Source organism: Haliotis cracherodii, unplaced genomic scaffold (assembly GCF_022045235.1).
Source record: "Haliotis cracherodii isolate W230 unplaced genomic scaffold, xgHalCrac1.p SCAF_8, whole genome shotgun sequence".
Classification (NCBI taxonomy): Eukaryota; Metazoa; Mollusca; class Gastropoda; order Lepetellida; family Haliotidae; genus Haliotis; species Haliotis cracherodii.
The window spans coordinates 58,350,463-58,366,560 of NW_027266341.1; the positions used below are offsets into that span (position 1 = coordinate 58,350,463).

General features: G+C 41.6%; 1 protein-coding gene across 1 annotated transcript in view; it reads left to right on the forward strand.

Annotated features, from left to right (window-relative positions):
- The window catches only part of LOC139451102 (protocadherin Fat 4-like), a 134,891-nt gene that overhangs the window by 114,956 nt on the left and 3,837 nt on the right, over positions 1 to 16,098 (forward strand). The window contains exons 7-12 of the mRNA XM_071232900.1: positions 236 to 416; positions 2,675 to 3,113; positions 3,614 to 4,234; positions 5,075 to 7,325; positions 7,740 to 9,472; positions 11,930 to 12,033. Coding sequence (XP_071089001.1) covers positions 236 to 416; positions 2,675 to 3,113; positions 3,614 to 4,234; positions 5,075 to 7,325; positions 7,740 to 9,472; positions 11,930 to 12,033 — 5,329 coding nt within the window. The remainder of the gene's footprint in view (positions 1 to 235; positions 417 to 2,674; positions 3,114 to 3,613; positions 4,235 to 5,074; positions 7,326 to 7,739; positions 9,473 to 11,929; positions 12,034 to 16,098) is intronic.

The following is a 16,098-nucleotide window of genomic DNA, read 5'->3' on the forward strand; positions in this document are numbered from 1 at the left end:
TAAATAAACATGTTGATTTTCTTTTAACAAAACTGTTAAAATGAGAAAACAGATTGACAAATATTAGAAAATACATGCCAAAATAAGCAGTACCAGATAGTTATTGTTTGAAATTATTTATGTACTTTTGTATCAATTTAATTATCGAAAAATAAGTGTTCTGGTAAGCAGTATCAGACTAATGTGTTCTGTTGGTCTACTTTTTGTATGACTAATACTGACCATCTTGTTGCAGGTTCTCCCCGTTTGACAGGATCTGGGACTATCAAGGTGTTGGTACAGGATGTCAATGACCACCCACCTGTGTTCGACAACACGCAGTACACAGGCCATGTCCCGGAGAACCTGCCCTCGCCCACCTCCGTACTCTCCGTCCGAGCCACAGACCAGGACGAAGGGGAAAATGCAGAGATTGTGTAAGTGTTCCCATGATGGAGATATTTTAATCACTTTTAGTTCATTCAATCATCATTAAGGATCGGCCGTCATGGTTTGAACTACGTGATCTTTGGCACCATACTCAGCTTTTGTAGTTCTATGAAAAAGCAGCCAGTTGTGAGATGAACTGTGGCCTGTTATTGATTTGAAAAAAAGTTTGGAAAGTCCAGAAAGTAGGGTGTTTGATGGCAGCCAGTTTTATCAAACACAGACACAAAGATGCATCTCTGCTTGTTTGTTATTTATGGTTTATTTTATCATCTGTAGAAGGATCCATCAGCCGGAGTTAAAGTATGTGATCTGGGACCACCGACCTGTACTTCATTTGGGCAAAATTCCACAAATGATCTTGATCTATGGCTCTTTAATCTTTTAAACTTTTAAGAAAGATTTGTGATAGTTGTAGTTCTTAAGAACACTTTATAAAACTGGGATTGAAAGTTTATAAAAAGTTATTTTGTTGATAAAGAAGAATCTCAACTGAAATGTTTGTCCAAATGAAATTTGAAAAATAAAAAGCATAGAACATCCATTACTCTGGGACCAAACATGGAAATGTTGAAGGCTTATGTCAGACTTGATGTATTTTGTTTAATTATTTTTTTAAAAGGCATCACATTTACTAAAAAATAGTTGTAACAAGTGGTCAGGTAAATGGTATGTTAATGTCTACCTGCAAATTGGCTAATGAGTCACACAAGACATTAAGGCGCAAACAGCATGGGAAATGATAACAAAACCCACAATATACTTTTTTATCAAGGCATGGAATGATGTGTTATCTGACAGTACATTAGGGTCCACGTTTCTTCTTTTGGTACTATTTCACTGGGGACTGTTTGCCTGACAACTGTTTCAGATAAGAATGAAACTTATGTTTTACTGCTATCACTTTTTGTGAACATACAGAGATCGTGAATGTTTGATAAATCTCACTTATTGTCACTTGGTTTCTATTATCTTTGTTGTTTGATGTGAATCTCTTTAAGATCTGCATGTCAAAATTAGATTATCCAAAATTCACATCGTGCTGAAGTTTTGAAGCTTTGCTTTTATAAAGAGACATGTTTTCTGTTTCTAAACCGGTCTTTGAGATGATTTTAGTTGTGATAAAAAGTCTTGAATTTGAATTCTTTGAAGCTGCACAAATTGGCAGAGTAAACCAATTCTAGGATAATGAAACAGCATTTTGAGTTCACAAAGCAAACGGCAGTACTTTTAACATTTTTGTTTTTTTAAAGATTTTTGGCTGTTTTGGATTTACTTGTGTTTTTTTTATAAAACTGATCTATTGAAGATTCTGTAATAAGATCAAAATAGAATACCGTTTTATGTTTTGTCAGTGCCAGATGCTCGGAATGTAATCAATGTAATGTAGTCAGCCCTGGATTAAAACTTTTAAACTTTACACGTGACTTACACTGAGTGTACAAGAGACAGGGAGGAACACTTGAGAAACAGGGCCACTCTTCCCAGTGCCAGCGCCGTGCCTTCACCGCTGTAGCTAACATACATTATGATTTCTGAGACTGGGCCTATTGTACTTTACATAGACCCGTGACCCGTGAAGATCCGGTTAGAATAGGTCTTCAGCAACCCATGCTTGCTGAACAGGCGACTATGTTTGTGGTAAGAGGAGACTAACAGGATTTGGTTGATGCGTGTCATCGTATCCCAATTTGTGTAGATCGATGTTCATGATATCAATCACTAGATTGTCTTGTCCAGTCCAATTGTTTACAGACTACCGTCATATAGCTGGAATATTGCTGAGTGTGGCGTTAAACAGCAAACAGACAAACAAACAATATGGACCCGTAGTATTGAATAGTAGTAGTTCAACAGTCAGTTTTTGTCACTGGGCTGACTCTTACAAAAGCATTGTTAGAACTAGCTGATATTCCAGACTTGAAACAATCATAACAAAATACAACTTGTGGTGAGATGTTGACAATCATTGACTGGCTGAGTGGTTCATGGCTGCTGTGGTACAAACTCATTATTGGAGTGGTTCTGATGGACTGAGGTTTTGATTCCCATAGAATTCACCGTATATACCTGTTCCACAGTTTTGTGGTAAAAATGCTTCGTGATTTTGAGGTTATAATGAACTGGGCTTTTTTATGACCTGAGGTTTTGATGACTTGAGGTTGTCATGCCCTGAGATTGTGAACTGAAATTGTGTTGGCCTGAGGTTTTGATATTCCACTACAAGTCATTCTGTGTATTCTTGCAGCTACAGCCTTGAGAACAGCATGGGTGAGAAGTTCACGATATACCCCGACACCGGTCAGATCGTTACCTTGGCAATGCTGGACAGAGAAGAACGCAATGAGTATGACCTAGTCGTCATTGCCTCAGACAGGGGGATCCCACCTCAGTCGGCCACCACGAAGGTTGTGATCCACGTCGATGATGCCAACGACAACTCCCCCGAATTCGAGCAGCAGAGCTACTCCCAGGTTGTACTGAGTCCTACGGCCAGAGGAGCATTTGTGCTGGGAGTGACAGCCATAGATCGGGACATCGGCAGCAATGGCCAGGTCAGGTACTCCCTCTCTGGTGCCGATGCCAGCAAGTTTGTCATCAACGCCAATTCGGGTGTCATCACGGCAGGGCAGGAACTTTCGCAATCCGGGTCACGGTACAACCTCGTCGTCAGGGCTTCAGATCAGGTGAGTCAATCGCAAACGAGACTTTTCAAAGGCGTGTTTTCTTGCATAGGCATCATGTTAGTTTTGACTACTCCTACAAGTCTCTCACCACCTTACTTGTCTGATTAATCCAATTTTCGGATGGATATTCAATTCAAGAGTTATTCCTTAGACTATTTACATAATGTCTTAGATTCACACGTGACACTAATTACAGTATCTAGACCAACACTGGGAGTTGGCAGCAATGTCTCCTTAAGATTCTCAAAGTGATGTGAACCAGTTAAATTCATGATGCAGATTAAAAATATATGCCGATGGCAGAATATAAGGATCATTGTCACATTGTACACACAGAGGTACATTTTTATTGTGTATAGTATTATATGTTTCCTGTTTTCTTTCTTCATCTTTGTATTCACTCTGTTTTAAAGAAGTTAAATTGAAAATGAATAAATTCCTTGAAGTTACATGTAAAATGGACTCCGTGATAGTTATGTTGTTCTCTATTCTTTCCACAGGGCGGACTTCCTAACTCCAACAGTGTCAATGTTCGTGTGGACATGATGTCATACTCCGAATCTAAACCAGTCTTCAGCCCATTTGATGCAAACCTGTCTGTGAAGGAAAACTCCCTCCCTGGTAAGATTCTGACCACAGTCACAGCCACTACGACCAGGACCAATCAGATCCTGTATTACATCGCCGGGGGCAATGTCAACCGAGGATTTGGAATCAACCAACTGAATGGTTCCATATCTGTGTTAGGAAGCATTGACTTTGAAACAACCAGAAGCTTTGAGCTGTGGATTGAGGCAAACGATGGGGGCAACCCTGCGCTGTCGGAGTACAAGATGATGAGGGTGAGTGTGGAAGACGACAATGACAATGCTCCTCGGTTCCAAGAGAGTTCTTACAACACCAGCATCCCAGAGAATGTCCAGAAGGGTTATTCAGTGAAACAGCTTTCTGCTACTGACCTCGACTCGAATGAGAATGGACAGATCACATACACCATCCACAGTGGCAACACCAACACGACCTTCCAGGTGGATGCCCAGACTGGCCTCATCTCCACCAACAACATCGTGGACAGGGAAGGCATCGACCTCTTCCATCTCATTGTACAGGCAAAGGACAAGGTAAGGAAGCAGAAATATTCCAACTTTGGAAAGGGATCATCAGATTTGTCATTCTATTAAATATACACTTGGGGGTATGGGTGGCCCAGTCGTCTTAGGTGCCGTGATTTGCTGTGCAGAGTTGCGTCCCTTGGGCACACCAGAAACCTATGATTGTGGGTTCGAATCCCGGTTCAGTCCGATTATGTTTCAAGGTTTGTCAGCACCATGCCCATGCTCGTGGGTTTCACCGAGGTGGTAAACGTCTGAAACCTGCATCACTTCGGGCTTTCCACCCACATTAAGCTGACACGCCGTGATATAACTGGAATACTGTTAAAAGCGGTGTTAAACCCAACTCACTCACTCGCTCACTAAATATACACTTGACACTTTGAGAGAATCAGTGGAGAGATGAATCAGTGGAGAGATAAAATGTCCCTATCAAAAGTGGAGCAGTATATTATTTATTCATTTATCTTGTGGATGTGACTTTTTTCAAAGTTAAAGAGACCATCTTATATCTTTGGTAACATGGTTAAAGAGACCATATTATATCTTTGGTAACATGGTTTCAAGTCTGAGCAGGAGGATTGTGATGGATGTTGGAGCAGGATGTACATTTAAGTTTAATGAGATAATGTTTTGATTATGATCAGCTGCAGTGATGTAAATAGATTTACTGGTAAGCTTATCACGTAAATCTCCTTCCACGTTTCAAGCCATTTGAATTCATTTGAAACAAAAACTATCCTGTACATTTTTCAAAACACTGACATTTTTCATCCCATAGATTTTAATTTGTGATGCAGATTATTGTTGAAGATTTAGCTGACAACACTGCTGCATTTCTGTTTTTAGGGTACCCCAAGTCTGACCACAACAGCTACAGTGACAATCCACATCCTTGACGAAAATGACAACCCACCCAAGTTTACAAGGCGCTACAGTCTGTCAGTGCCAGAGAATGTCCCTCTCAACTGCTTCATAGTACAGATGACAACATCAGACAAGGACATCGGCAACAACGCCAAGTCCACCTTTTGGCTGCAGAATGATCAGGACAAGCTCAACTTTGCCATCGACAGCATCAGCGGCAACATCTCCACTGTGGCGCTGTTGGATGCGGAGACTGTGGACAGATACTACCCCAGGGTCATTGCCAAGGATGCCAACTTTCAAGTGGAGACCCAGGTCTTCATCAAGGTCCAGGATGTTAATGACAATGCTCCTGTGTTCAGAGAAGACACTCTCAGCTTTGACTTCCAGGAAAGACAGGCAGCCAATGCAGTGGTTGGAAGATTGAGGGCAATGGATGCGGACTTGGAGCAACCCAATAATCAGTACATCTTCTCACTGAAGCGCCCCTCCGATGTCTTTGAGATCAATGCTGAGACGGGAGACATCACTGCCTTACAAACACTGTACTACCGTCATGTGCCAGACCACCCACTGTCCGTCAACAGATACACCCTGGACGTTGTGGTGTCAGATCTGGGAACGCCCTCCCTGTCGTCAGAGAACATGGTGATCATCACCGTCATCGATGCCAACAACCATCCCCCTCAGTTTGTGCAGAGCAGCTACTTCTCAGCTGTGCCAGAGAACAGAGCCACTGGGGACCTGGTCATCACCATCCTGGCTGTGGATGAAAATGACTATGGAATCAATGCAGAAGTGTTCTATGCTGTTGCAGGAGGAAATGGTTCCCAGTTCTTCCAGATTGATCAAGACACTGGCTTCATCACTGTGAAAGCTTCTCTTCAGGGTAGACAGAATGCTGATTACCTCCTGTTTGTGAAAGCCCAGGACAAGGGTACACCGCCTCAGTCTACTACAGTAGATGTCCACTTCAAGATAACCGATGTCAACAACTTTGCTCCTGTGTTCACAACTCAAATCTTTCAGAAAACCATCACCGAAGACACTCCCATTGGACAGACCATACAAACCTTCTCAGCAACGGATAACGATCCTGGCATTAATGGCCAAGTCATGTATCTCATCACCACTGGAAACGAGCTTGGTCTTTTTGGCATGGGTAAAGAAAGTGGTGCACTCACTGTTGCCAAGGCTCTTGACTTTGACACACATCCAACTCACCTGCTGACTGTCGTTGCCAGAGACAAGGCTCTTGTGTATCAGGAGACCAACAGGACATTCACTCTCCATCTCACTGATGTCAATGATAACCCGCCCGTCTTCAACCAGACCTACTATGATGCGTACATCCCGGAGAACTCGGCCCCTTCCACATCCTTCTACACCCTTCATGCTACGGATGCAGACAGTGGGGACAATGCCATCATCCACTACTCGGTTGTGGGGAACTCCATTTTCACCATTGAGAAGGAGACAGGAATCTTGAGATCCCAGGGTAATCTGGATTATGAGGTGAAAGATGCATACAGTGTGACGATCATGGCCTACAACCCAAGCGAATTAAACGGAGGATCGGATATGAAGAAGACTGTTGTTGCTGTCCATGTCCATGTGGTTGGTGTCAACGAATACTTCCCCCAGTTTGAGAAGACGCGCTACAACTTCAGAGTCAGTGAGTCTGCCACAATCAACTCATCCATTGGGTCGGTGCTTGCAACAGATCAAGACAAGGGAATTGACGGCATAGTTTATTATTTCCTCATTGGTTCCAGCAACCTTAGAGGATTTCGCATTGACCATCAGACTGGAGTTATTCATGTTGCTGGGCGACCTGACTATGAGTCCTCACAAGAGATCATCCTGAACGTGATGGCAAAGAACTGGGGGAGCATCCAAGGTAATGACACAGATACTTGCCAGGTGTTTGTCACCATTGAAGATGCCAACGATCCACCAGTGTTCAGCAGGAACATATATGAGGCTACGGTCAGTGAAAATTCTCTGCAGGACACATATGTCATCAAGGTTGAAGCCACAGACAATGACTATAAACCAGAGAACAGACAGTTTGTGTACACCATTCTCAGAGGTAATGATGGAAACCGATTCAAGATTGACCGTGTCAATGGAGAGATTCGGACAACCGGCCAAGGCTATCTGGACAGAGAGACTCAGGATCAGTTTAATGTGACTGTGGGAGCTGTGGACTCAGGGCTGCCTCCTCAAACAGGTAACATTGATTTAAACTTAGTTTAAAAAATGATATATTATTATCCCCGCCACGAAGTGGAAGATGGATATAGAAATGGGTCCTGCCTGTCCGTCCATGATGTTTTGTTTCCGGAGCAGAACTCAAAAGCCATAAGAGATATCGTAACCAAACATGGAATATAGATAGGTCTCGTGGTGAAGTGGTGCTTTTTGAAAGTTTGAGATTTAAAAAAAATAAAAAATTTGAGTATCCATGGAAACGACTGAAAAAGGAGGTATTGGAAGGGGATATGAGTATTTCATGCTTGTTTAACCCTGGTATTTCATTTGAGTAGCTTTTTTCATTTGTATCCTTTCACAATTAATTTTAATAATTGTTTTGATGATGTTGAGAACAGATTGTTTTATCCTTTTTCTTTTTGTACTGTTGCAGGTTCAGCTGTGGTTAAGATAAGATTGCAAGATGTGAATGACAACGGCCCATACTTTGACCCCATCATGCCAGAGGGTCACATACAGGAGAACCGAGATGCTGGACAGTTTGTCATGTCATTGCCTCAGTTCACAAAGGATCGTGATCTGCCACCAAATCAAGCTCCATATAGGTACAGGATGGTATCATCCTCGGATAAGTTCAAAATTTACACGCAGACAGGGCGAGTGGAGACTATAGCCACTCTGGACCGAGAACAGACCCCCGAGTTCACGCTCCCAGTGGTGGTCACTGACGGCGGCATACCTACCATGACATCAACCTTGACCTTCAAGATTGTTGTTGGGGATGTGAATGACAACCCTCCAAGGCCAAGGCCACTGGTCATCCAGCTGATGATTCTCCAGGGGATGTCGTCCATCGGCTTGGTGGCGGATGTCAGACCTCTGGATGATGATGCCATCGGCAACTACAGCTGCAACATCGAAAGTGGGGATACGAACACATTCAACATCTACCAGAACTGCGATCTTCGAGTGATTGGCTCAGTCGATGAGAAGACCTACAACCTACGCATCCGAGGCTCTGATGGCATGCCAAGTCATCCAGCATCTGAACCCTATGATGTGTCAGTCACAGTTAGTGAGTACAAGAATGCCACAGTGGATAACTCAGTACCAATGCTTGTAGCCGATCTGTCAGCAAGATCCTTCCTCGAGGACAAATACCCTCGGTTTGTGAATGCTTTGAAGAATGCCTTCTCACCACAAAACTCTTTCACAGTGTACAGCTTGAAGGAGATGGGCACTGATCTCATCGTCTTCTTGTCAGTTCAGAAGCCAAATGGTGACCACATCCCCAAAACTTCCATGCAACAGACATTGGAGACCAACAAGCAGGCGATAGAATCCACGGCCAGCATCTCCATCAGAAGCACCTCCTACAGTGCTTGTCAAAACCACCAGTGTCAAAATGGCGGCAAGTGTGACAGCGAGATTGTCATGCACCCGGGCTACTCTATCCACAACTCGCCAAGCCTCATTCTTACATCTGCCAAACCAGAAGTCAAACCAACCTGCATATGCCCACCGTCTTTTGCTGGCGATTTCTGCGAGACCCCGATTGGTCCTTGCGGAGAGAGCTACTGCTACAATGGCGGCACGTGTATACAGGACGTCTGCCACTGCACGCCACAGTGGAACGGACCAAGCTGTCAACAAGATGTGAACGAATGTCTTTCAGACCCATGTGTTAATGGAGGGTCTTGTGTTAACCTGGATGGTACCTTCCGCTGCGACTGTCCGGACGGATTCCACGGAGATGTGTGTGAAAGCACCATGTACTGCACCAGTCGGCCATGTTGGAATGGTGGCAGCTGCAATGATGTTCCAGGAGGATACACCTGTGACTGTGTCTACGGTTATTTTGGCAGCCGATGTGAAAAATCAAGCAAAGGATTCAGTGAGGGCTCCTTCCTGGAGTTCCCTCCCTTGTCTAACCTCAATAACACGGACATCACCCTCTTCTTTGCCACCAACAAGAGAAATGCCCTCCTGTTCCTCAGCCAAGCAACTGTCAGCCCCACTATTCTAGGTTTTGTAGCCTTGGAAATCATTGATGGAAATGTGAGGTTTTCCTTCAAGTTCACGTCTGTGTTTCCAAAGGTGCTTCAAGTGAACCGCGGTGTCTCTGATGGACGATGGTATCGAGTGCAAGTCCAGAAAGTCACAGAGGTGAGTTTTTGTCCAGTTTCTGGCTTGATTCTGTTCCATAGAAAGTAAGTTGCCAACCCCCCAAAGAATATCCAATATTGGTTTGTAGGTCCGGACTCGATTATTTACCAGTCACTGTGATATATATATTGCTGACTGGCATTAGACAATGCTCACTTATACACTCTTTAGATAATTAATATTAATTTCATATAGTAAAAATCAATATTATTAGTCCTATATTAATAAGATAATTTGCAAATTAAAATCTATTGATCTGATGTTGTACGAAATTGCATTTTTGAGAAAAACCTTTTGTGATCGTATACAAATCTGTAAATCTTTAAATGTCACAGCTTTGGGGGCGCTTATTCTCAGAGACATTATGAAGTTGTTTCCCAAATGCAAACATTGTTCACAGAGGAGAGAAATCCCCCCGGGTTTGCCTAGTACAGTCCTACTCTGTCTCCCTCAAGTGGGCATTCAGTAGGATAACATAGTTACTGTGTTAGGCAGTTGTCATAATGCACCGTCCCACTCTCATAGACAACCGAGATCCAAGTTCTGATTTATACACACAGATTGACAAAATAGCTTTGAATGTGTGTCACATGACTGCCTTGTGCCTGATCATGCTTGTTTCCTAGTAACTGATTATAGGTGGAAGTATGAGAGGGGCCCTCTAGTGTACGAGGGAGACTCGAGCTGATTAATGACTACCTCAGGGATTACATGTCATCTAACTATTTGCTTATTTTTGTCATAGCCTCTGTTCTTGTCTACAGCTAAACATGCTGTTTTTCTGAAGTGATGGGGAACAAAATTGTTAGCTTTTAATATTGGAAAAATGATGTCTGCTTCAAAATATTGATGTGATTTTCTGTTGTTTGGCTTGTAATTAGGTTGTTAAAGAATATGCATAAGGTATTTACTGTGGTACGGGGCGGTGTACCTAGTGGTTAAAGCGTTCGCTCGTCTTGCCGAAGACCCGGGTTTGAGTCCCCACATGTGTTCAATGTGTTAAGCCCATTTCTGGTGCCCCCCGCTGTGATATTGCTGGAATATTGCTAAAAGTGGCTTAAAACCATACTCACTCACTCACTTTACTGTGTATTTGACATACATCTTTCTGTAGTGAGCCACATAAGCATTTAACCATTTATTAGGTTTCATGATAAATATCCATGCCTAATGTATAATCAGGTCTCTTTGGTATAAACACACAGAGTGTTCACTTGATACAAATTGTTTGATAGTTGTCTAAATATTTCTTAAATGCAGAGGTACGTCATATTTGTCAGCAGGTGTGGTTTGTTCATATGACCTGCCCCCTGTATGTAGATAAGCCTTGGATTATCGTCTCGGTCTCGGTGGAGAGGACTTTCTGTTGTCTCGTCGCCACACGGGGACTGTAGGCAGGGTGTAGCTAACAACATGGTGACTCACACTATCATTGTGTTTGATCATGGATGATAATTATATGTCTCCTTCACGGGAATAGTATTCTTACATGGTTCATATCTAAGCTCTGTTGCTGTTTTTAAAATACAAGCCTAGATTATGTTATTTTCTAGATATACCCCCTGTAGGATACCAAGGTAGATTAGGTCGCAAAGTGTATGCTTGTCATAAGAGGTGACAAAATGGGGATTGTGTGTAGTGGTGATCTGATGTGACCAGGTGGAAGTAATGGGAAAGACCAACTCTGTCTGATTTGGTGGCATTGTACTCGGAGGGTGTGGGTCTGTGCTCATGCTATCAACCACTGGTGTTTCAGGTTCAGGTCTGATAATTGACACATGGCACTAATATAGGAGATCAAAACCTTGACTGAAAATGGCCAACACAGCAGGGAGCACTGTCCGCCTTTAAATGACAATATGTGTTTAACTTTGATATATATTTATACAGTAAACTACGGTTATAACGAACTCAAAGGGATCGCTAAGTTTAGTTGGTTATAACCGTAGTTCTTTATGAGCATATATACAACAAATGGGCGGGACTAAGAAATGTTCCTTATATCAGTCAGGTTGTGATAAGCGTGTTCGTTATAAACATAGTTTACTGTATATACCATGGAGCACTGTCCTTTAAATGTTTAAATGTGGTGTATATATCTTGCGGAAACACAGGGAACATTTGTATGTAAGACGTACATGTATGTCCACCATGTTTCTTAATAAATATCAAGAAAATATATTGATGCTCATGATGACAATCACTGGATTGTTTGGTCCAGACTCGATTATTTACAGACTGCCGTCATTTAGCTTGAATGTTGCTGAGTGCGGTGTTAACAAACAAACAAACAAAATCAATATATTTCTGATAGTCCATGGTTACAATTTCTAAAAAAAAGAAAGATATTTTCCTTTCTTCAATGGAACTGTCTTGTGACGCATCCACAACTCCACAACCTGTTACTCTGCTACCTGTTTCTCAATGTTTAACCCCATTTTGCGTCTGATGTTCCAGGGCGCCATCCTGAAGGTGCAGCACTGTCCTAACGGAAACAGCACTTCCTGCGAGGAGTGCGCCGTGGGACATCCTTCCTGCTATGTTTTCATGGCCGATAATGGGTAAGGTTCCTTGTCATGCATTCTGATTGTTTTCAACTGCATTAACCACAATGGGAGTTCAATGATTTCATTGAAGGTGCATGTGTTAACATTTGAATTGGAACAGATGTGAAAAAAGGATTCAACTGTTTCTGCCTGTCTCTTCTTGTTACTTCGGTCTTGGTGAAAGATTTGAGGATATTTGTCCTTGACAAATCGTTGTTGACACAATCTTCTGTCAGACTGGATAGGGACATTTAAGAAACTATCATTTTGATCTGAGGTTGGCGTACATCAATTTCTGTCCGATGTTACAGATATTTTTTTCATACTGGATGGCATTTGGTATATAACTAGCATTGATTTTTAATCAAAGTAAAGCTTTCCATTATGTATGCTGAACAAAAACTGTTAGGGATAATGAATATATTTGGGGATATATTTTTGTTGCACACAATTTCATTCAAATATCAAAATAAATATTCATGAATCTTTTCATTTTTTTGTTCAATATATATGATAAATTGATTTCATTTCTCATATTTTTAACTTTTAAGATATCAATAAATATGTATATATAAATATAAGCGACAGAACTCTGTCTATGATCATATTGTACCATTCTGTCGATGTCCTGAGCATTAGAACCTCATCTTGGTAATCAATATGTTTTAAGACCAGTTATATACCAATCTTGACTAAGTGTTGGTTGAAGAGTCACAATGTGAGTCCTCGAGTTGAATGTACAACATGTGAGTGCAGGCATCAGGCTGTAAGAAACTAAATACACGTGCATTTGTTGGGAGGTAATATACGTCTACATGCAGTATATCAAAATGACGTTTGCCGGAATCTGAAACTTGGGTCGTGAGATGGCTGTAAGAAGATAGATGTTCTAGATACACTTTTGAGAAGTAATCACAATAGACGCTGATTTAATCAGTATAAAATGTACCGTTATACTCAACACAGTCATGTTTTTGCCAGATTAATCTATCTAACATATGATCCTAGTGCAATAAAAATAAATATGGCTTCTTGGTTTGTGTGCCTGTTGCCTCAATCGATCTTCCAAGTTGCTAAAAAGACAAAGTTTTTGGGCTTATCTCCAAAGAAAATGGATGCCAGTAATTAAAAAAATTTGGAGAATCATGATCACCCGAGATTGGAAGGAATATATTGAGGTCGTGAGGCATTGTTCCATTGCGATATGGAGGTAGGGTGGCTCAGTTGTGAAGGTGCTGTGGTTACCTTTGCAGAGTTATGTCCCTTTGGTGTGCCAGGAACCTATTATCAAGGGTTTACATCCCAGATTCGCCTGCTTTATTGGCACCATACACATACTTGTTGGTTTCATCAAAGTGGTTAGCGTCAATGATCTACATCACTTTGGGCTTTCCTCACACATCAAGCTGACATGGCCGGAAGGTAGAATTTAACCAAACACCCACTCCATTAGGACATACGTGGTAATCATTCATCTTTCAACACGATACTTAATAGGTTTAGAGTTTCTAAATGTAAGCTGTAAAATATCTCGATGACAGATTAACAGGCATCACTTGTGAATTTTGTTGTTCAGAATCCATCAATTGCCTTCGTGCTGTTTGAAGGGCAATTATTGTTGTGAGGTACACACGATTGCTCACTCTTTCATTCCAACAATCTTGACCCTTGATCTTTTGGCAGCCATTTTTGACACTCGCTGTCCGAAGAATCACAGATTCCTGTTGAAACTCACAGAAAATTAACTATTATACGGATAAGCTATCAGAAGTACAACTGTATGCATTAAGATACCATGTCAGAGTTTATCAAACCACTTAATTTCAAGTGGCGATATTTGAAAGTAATAACAGCATTTAATCTCATCGATAACGTGGCTGATGATTTGTACGATGTTAAAGGTGAAACGACAATGGCTTATTGCTCCACGGTAATTGTAAACAGGGAGGCAGGTTTTCGGTTGCTAATTTAAGAAAAGTGTTTACAAGTGCTTGAAATCATTTGCAAACTATTGTGTAATAAGATAAACATGGGGAGGAGACAGCTGAAGTGCTGCCCCGTGTGTATATTCCTTCGAAATGTTGGCCCTCGAGCCGAGGAGTGTATTTGTACAGTACTTCAATATGTGCAGAATCGACAGGTTTGAGGGTGGGTGCTCCTTGCAATGTGAACCCATCGGTTGTCTTGACAGGAAGCCAGTCTCTAAACACGATAAATTTAGATTTATAATTTTTTCCACATTTCCTTGCCACTTTTAATCAATTATGCTTACCTTAACCCAAGATATGAATTTGAATCACTCCACCTTAACATAGCAGGGTGTTTTGGGGGTAAATTTAAGTTTATGATCCATTTTCTCTATCACCCATCCCTCTTAAGACAACTTACTCATCGTTTAACTATTCCCCACTCCCTAACACCACATCCACAATTTCTCGTGATTCGAGACAAATAGTCATCTGTCGTAAAGGATATCACAATTGCAAGCAACTATCTGAGCAGCATGTCAGCCATCTTTGACAGAGTGTCACAGACCTTAGCATATATGTACGTGATACTGCAAAATGAGCCGTCTGTTGTTCCGATTTCCAATTTCACCCTTGATGTTTGCACACAGACTTGAACAACTGTCGTTTCTCCATCCCTCCTCTGCAACACTCATGTCAAGCGAGCATGTCGGACATGTTGTCGGGATAGCGTCACATGCCGCCATGCTGAATATGGTTTTTTGTCATTTTCCTGAAGTAATCTGTTACCCCACTGTCAAACCTAAATAACAGCTCATGTTTCCACCAGAGACTGTTGACTCAGAATACATCCCTTCAACCACAATGTACAGTTTACGTCTCGTCGCCACCTTCCGTGAAACGTCACCTTCGTATGATGGATCGTGACTGTTTGATTTTTGTCACGCGTTTGTTACCAAATACTTGTCCCGATATTTCAGCATTGGTTTTGACTAGTGGATTACTTGTCTTTCCTGATGCTGGCAAACAGTCAGGGGATAAGTTGTGTACAGACGTCGACCCCAGCGCTTGTTACTATGACTGTTGACTGGGGCCTTGTTTAAGTTAAAGATTTGTGTCCACAGCTTACTCGAGCTGACCAGTCATTAGCAATACTCAGTGCAATAATCTCATGAATATTCATGACCATACACTCGGCAACGTGCTACTGCTTCTATTTGGGGAATTATTTTTGTCATATTTTATCCATCGTGGAGATTGTTGTCCATATACCAAAGAGCAATCTGTTTACATTAAGGCTTTTTAGTCATCCAAAATGTCTCATTATGTGTAAAATGATACCTCATTGAACTTATTTAAAAGATTTATCATTTTATATTTCCTGACATCCATAGCAAGAATGTTGACATTTAGATGGGAATAGTTTTGCTAACTAAGTAATACAATGTGGCATTTAAAAGTTAGTTGCGTTAATTTTAATTATATGTTAATGTGGTCAATGAACTAAAATAATTTGGCAGAGATAAGATTTCCTGGTTCAGTTAAATATTTGAATCCATTGTGTAAATATTAGAATGACCATCTTGACTCCGTCTGTCAAGTTTGACCATACAGGACGTCAGGCAACCACTTAGGTGATTCAGGATTGACCAAATCCTATGACCAACACAGCATTCCATCACAATTTCAGGTCAGCCTTTACAGCTGATCACTGTAACTAGTCATTCTGATTAGCCAAAAGCAAATTACTTGTGGTTTCTTGTGTCCCTAAGCCCACTCGGTCTCTTATTACGTATTCTCTCCCTCCCTGCTCTAAATCCCAGGAACCTCGCCTTTTCCTTATCCTGAATTTAGGTGGACTTTTCTGTCTGCTTGTTCAAAGGGAGGAAGAGGATCATAGGCCTAGCGGTGTGGCAAACCGGGCTAGTTTAGCTGCGATTATCTCGGAACGTTTTTCTGACAAGACGGTGCCAAATTTTGAAATATTCTGCAAATAGATATTGTGTCTTCCTCTGCAGTTGTTTGTGCCTTTCAATATTTATTTGTTTAGGATGGTTTCCGAGTTAAATTTGGAAAACTAATCCTGCTGCTATGTAGCCAATGAGGAAGTTGA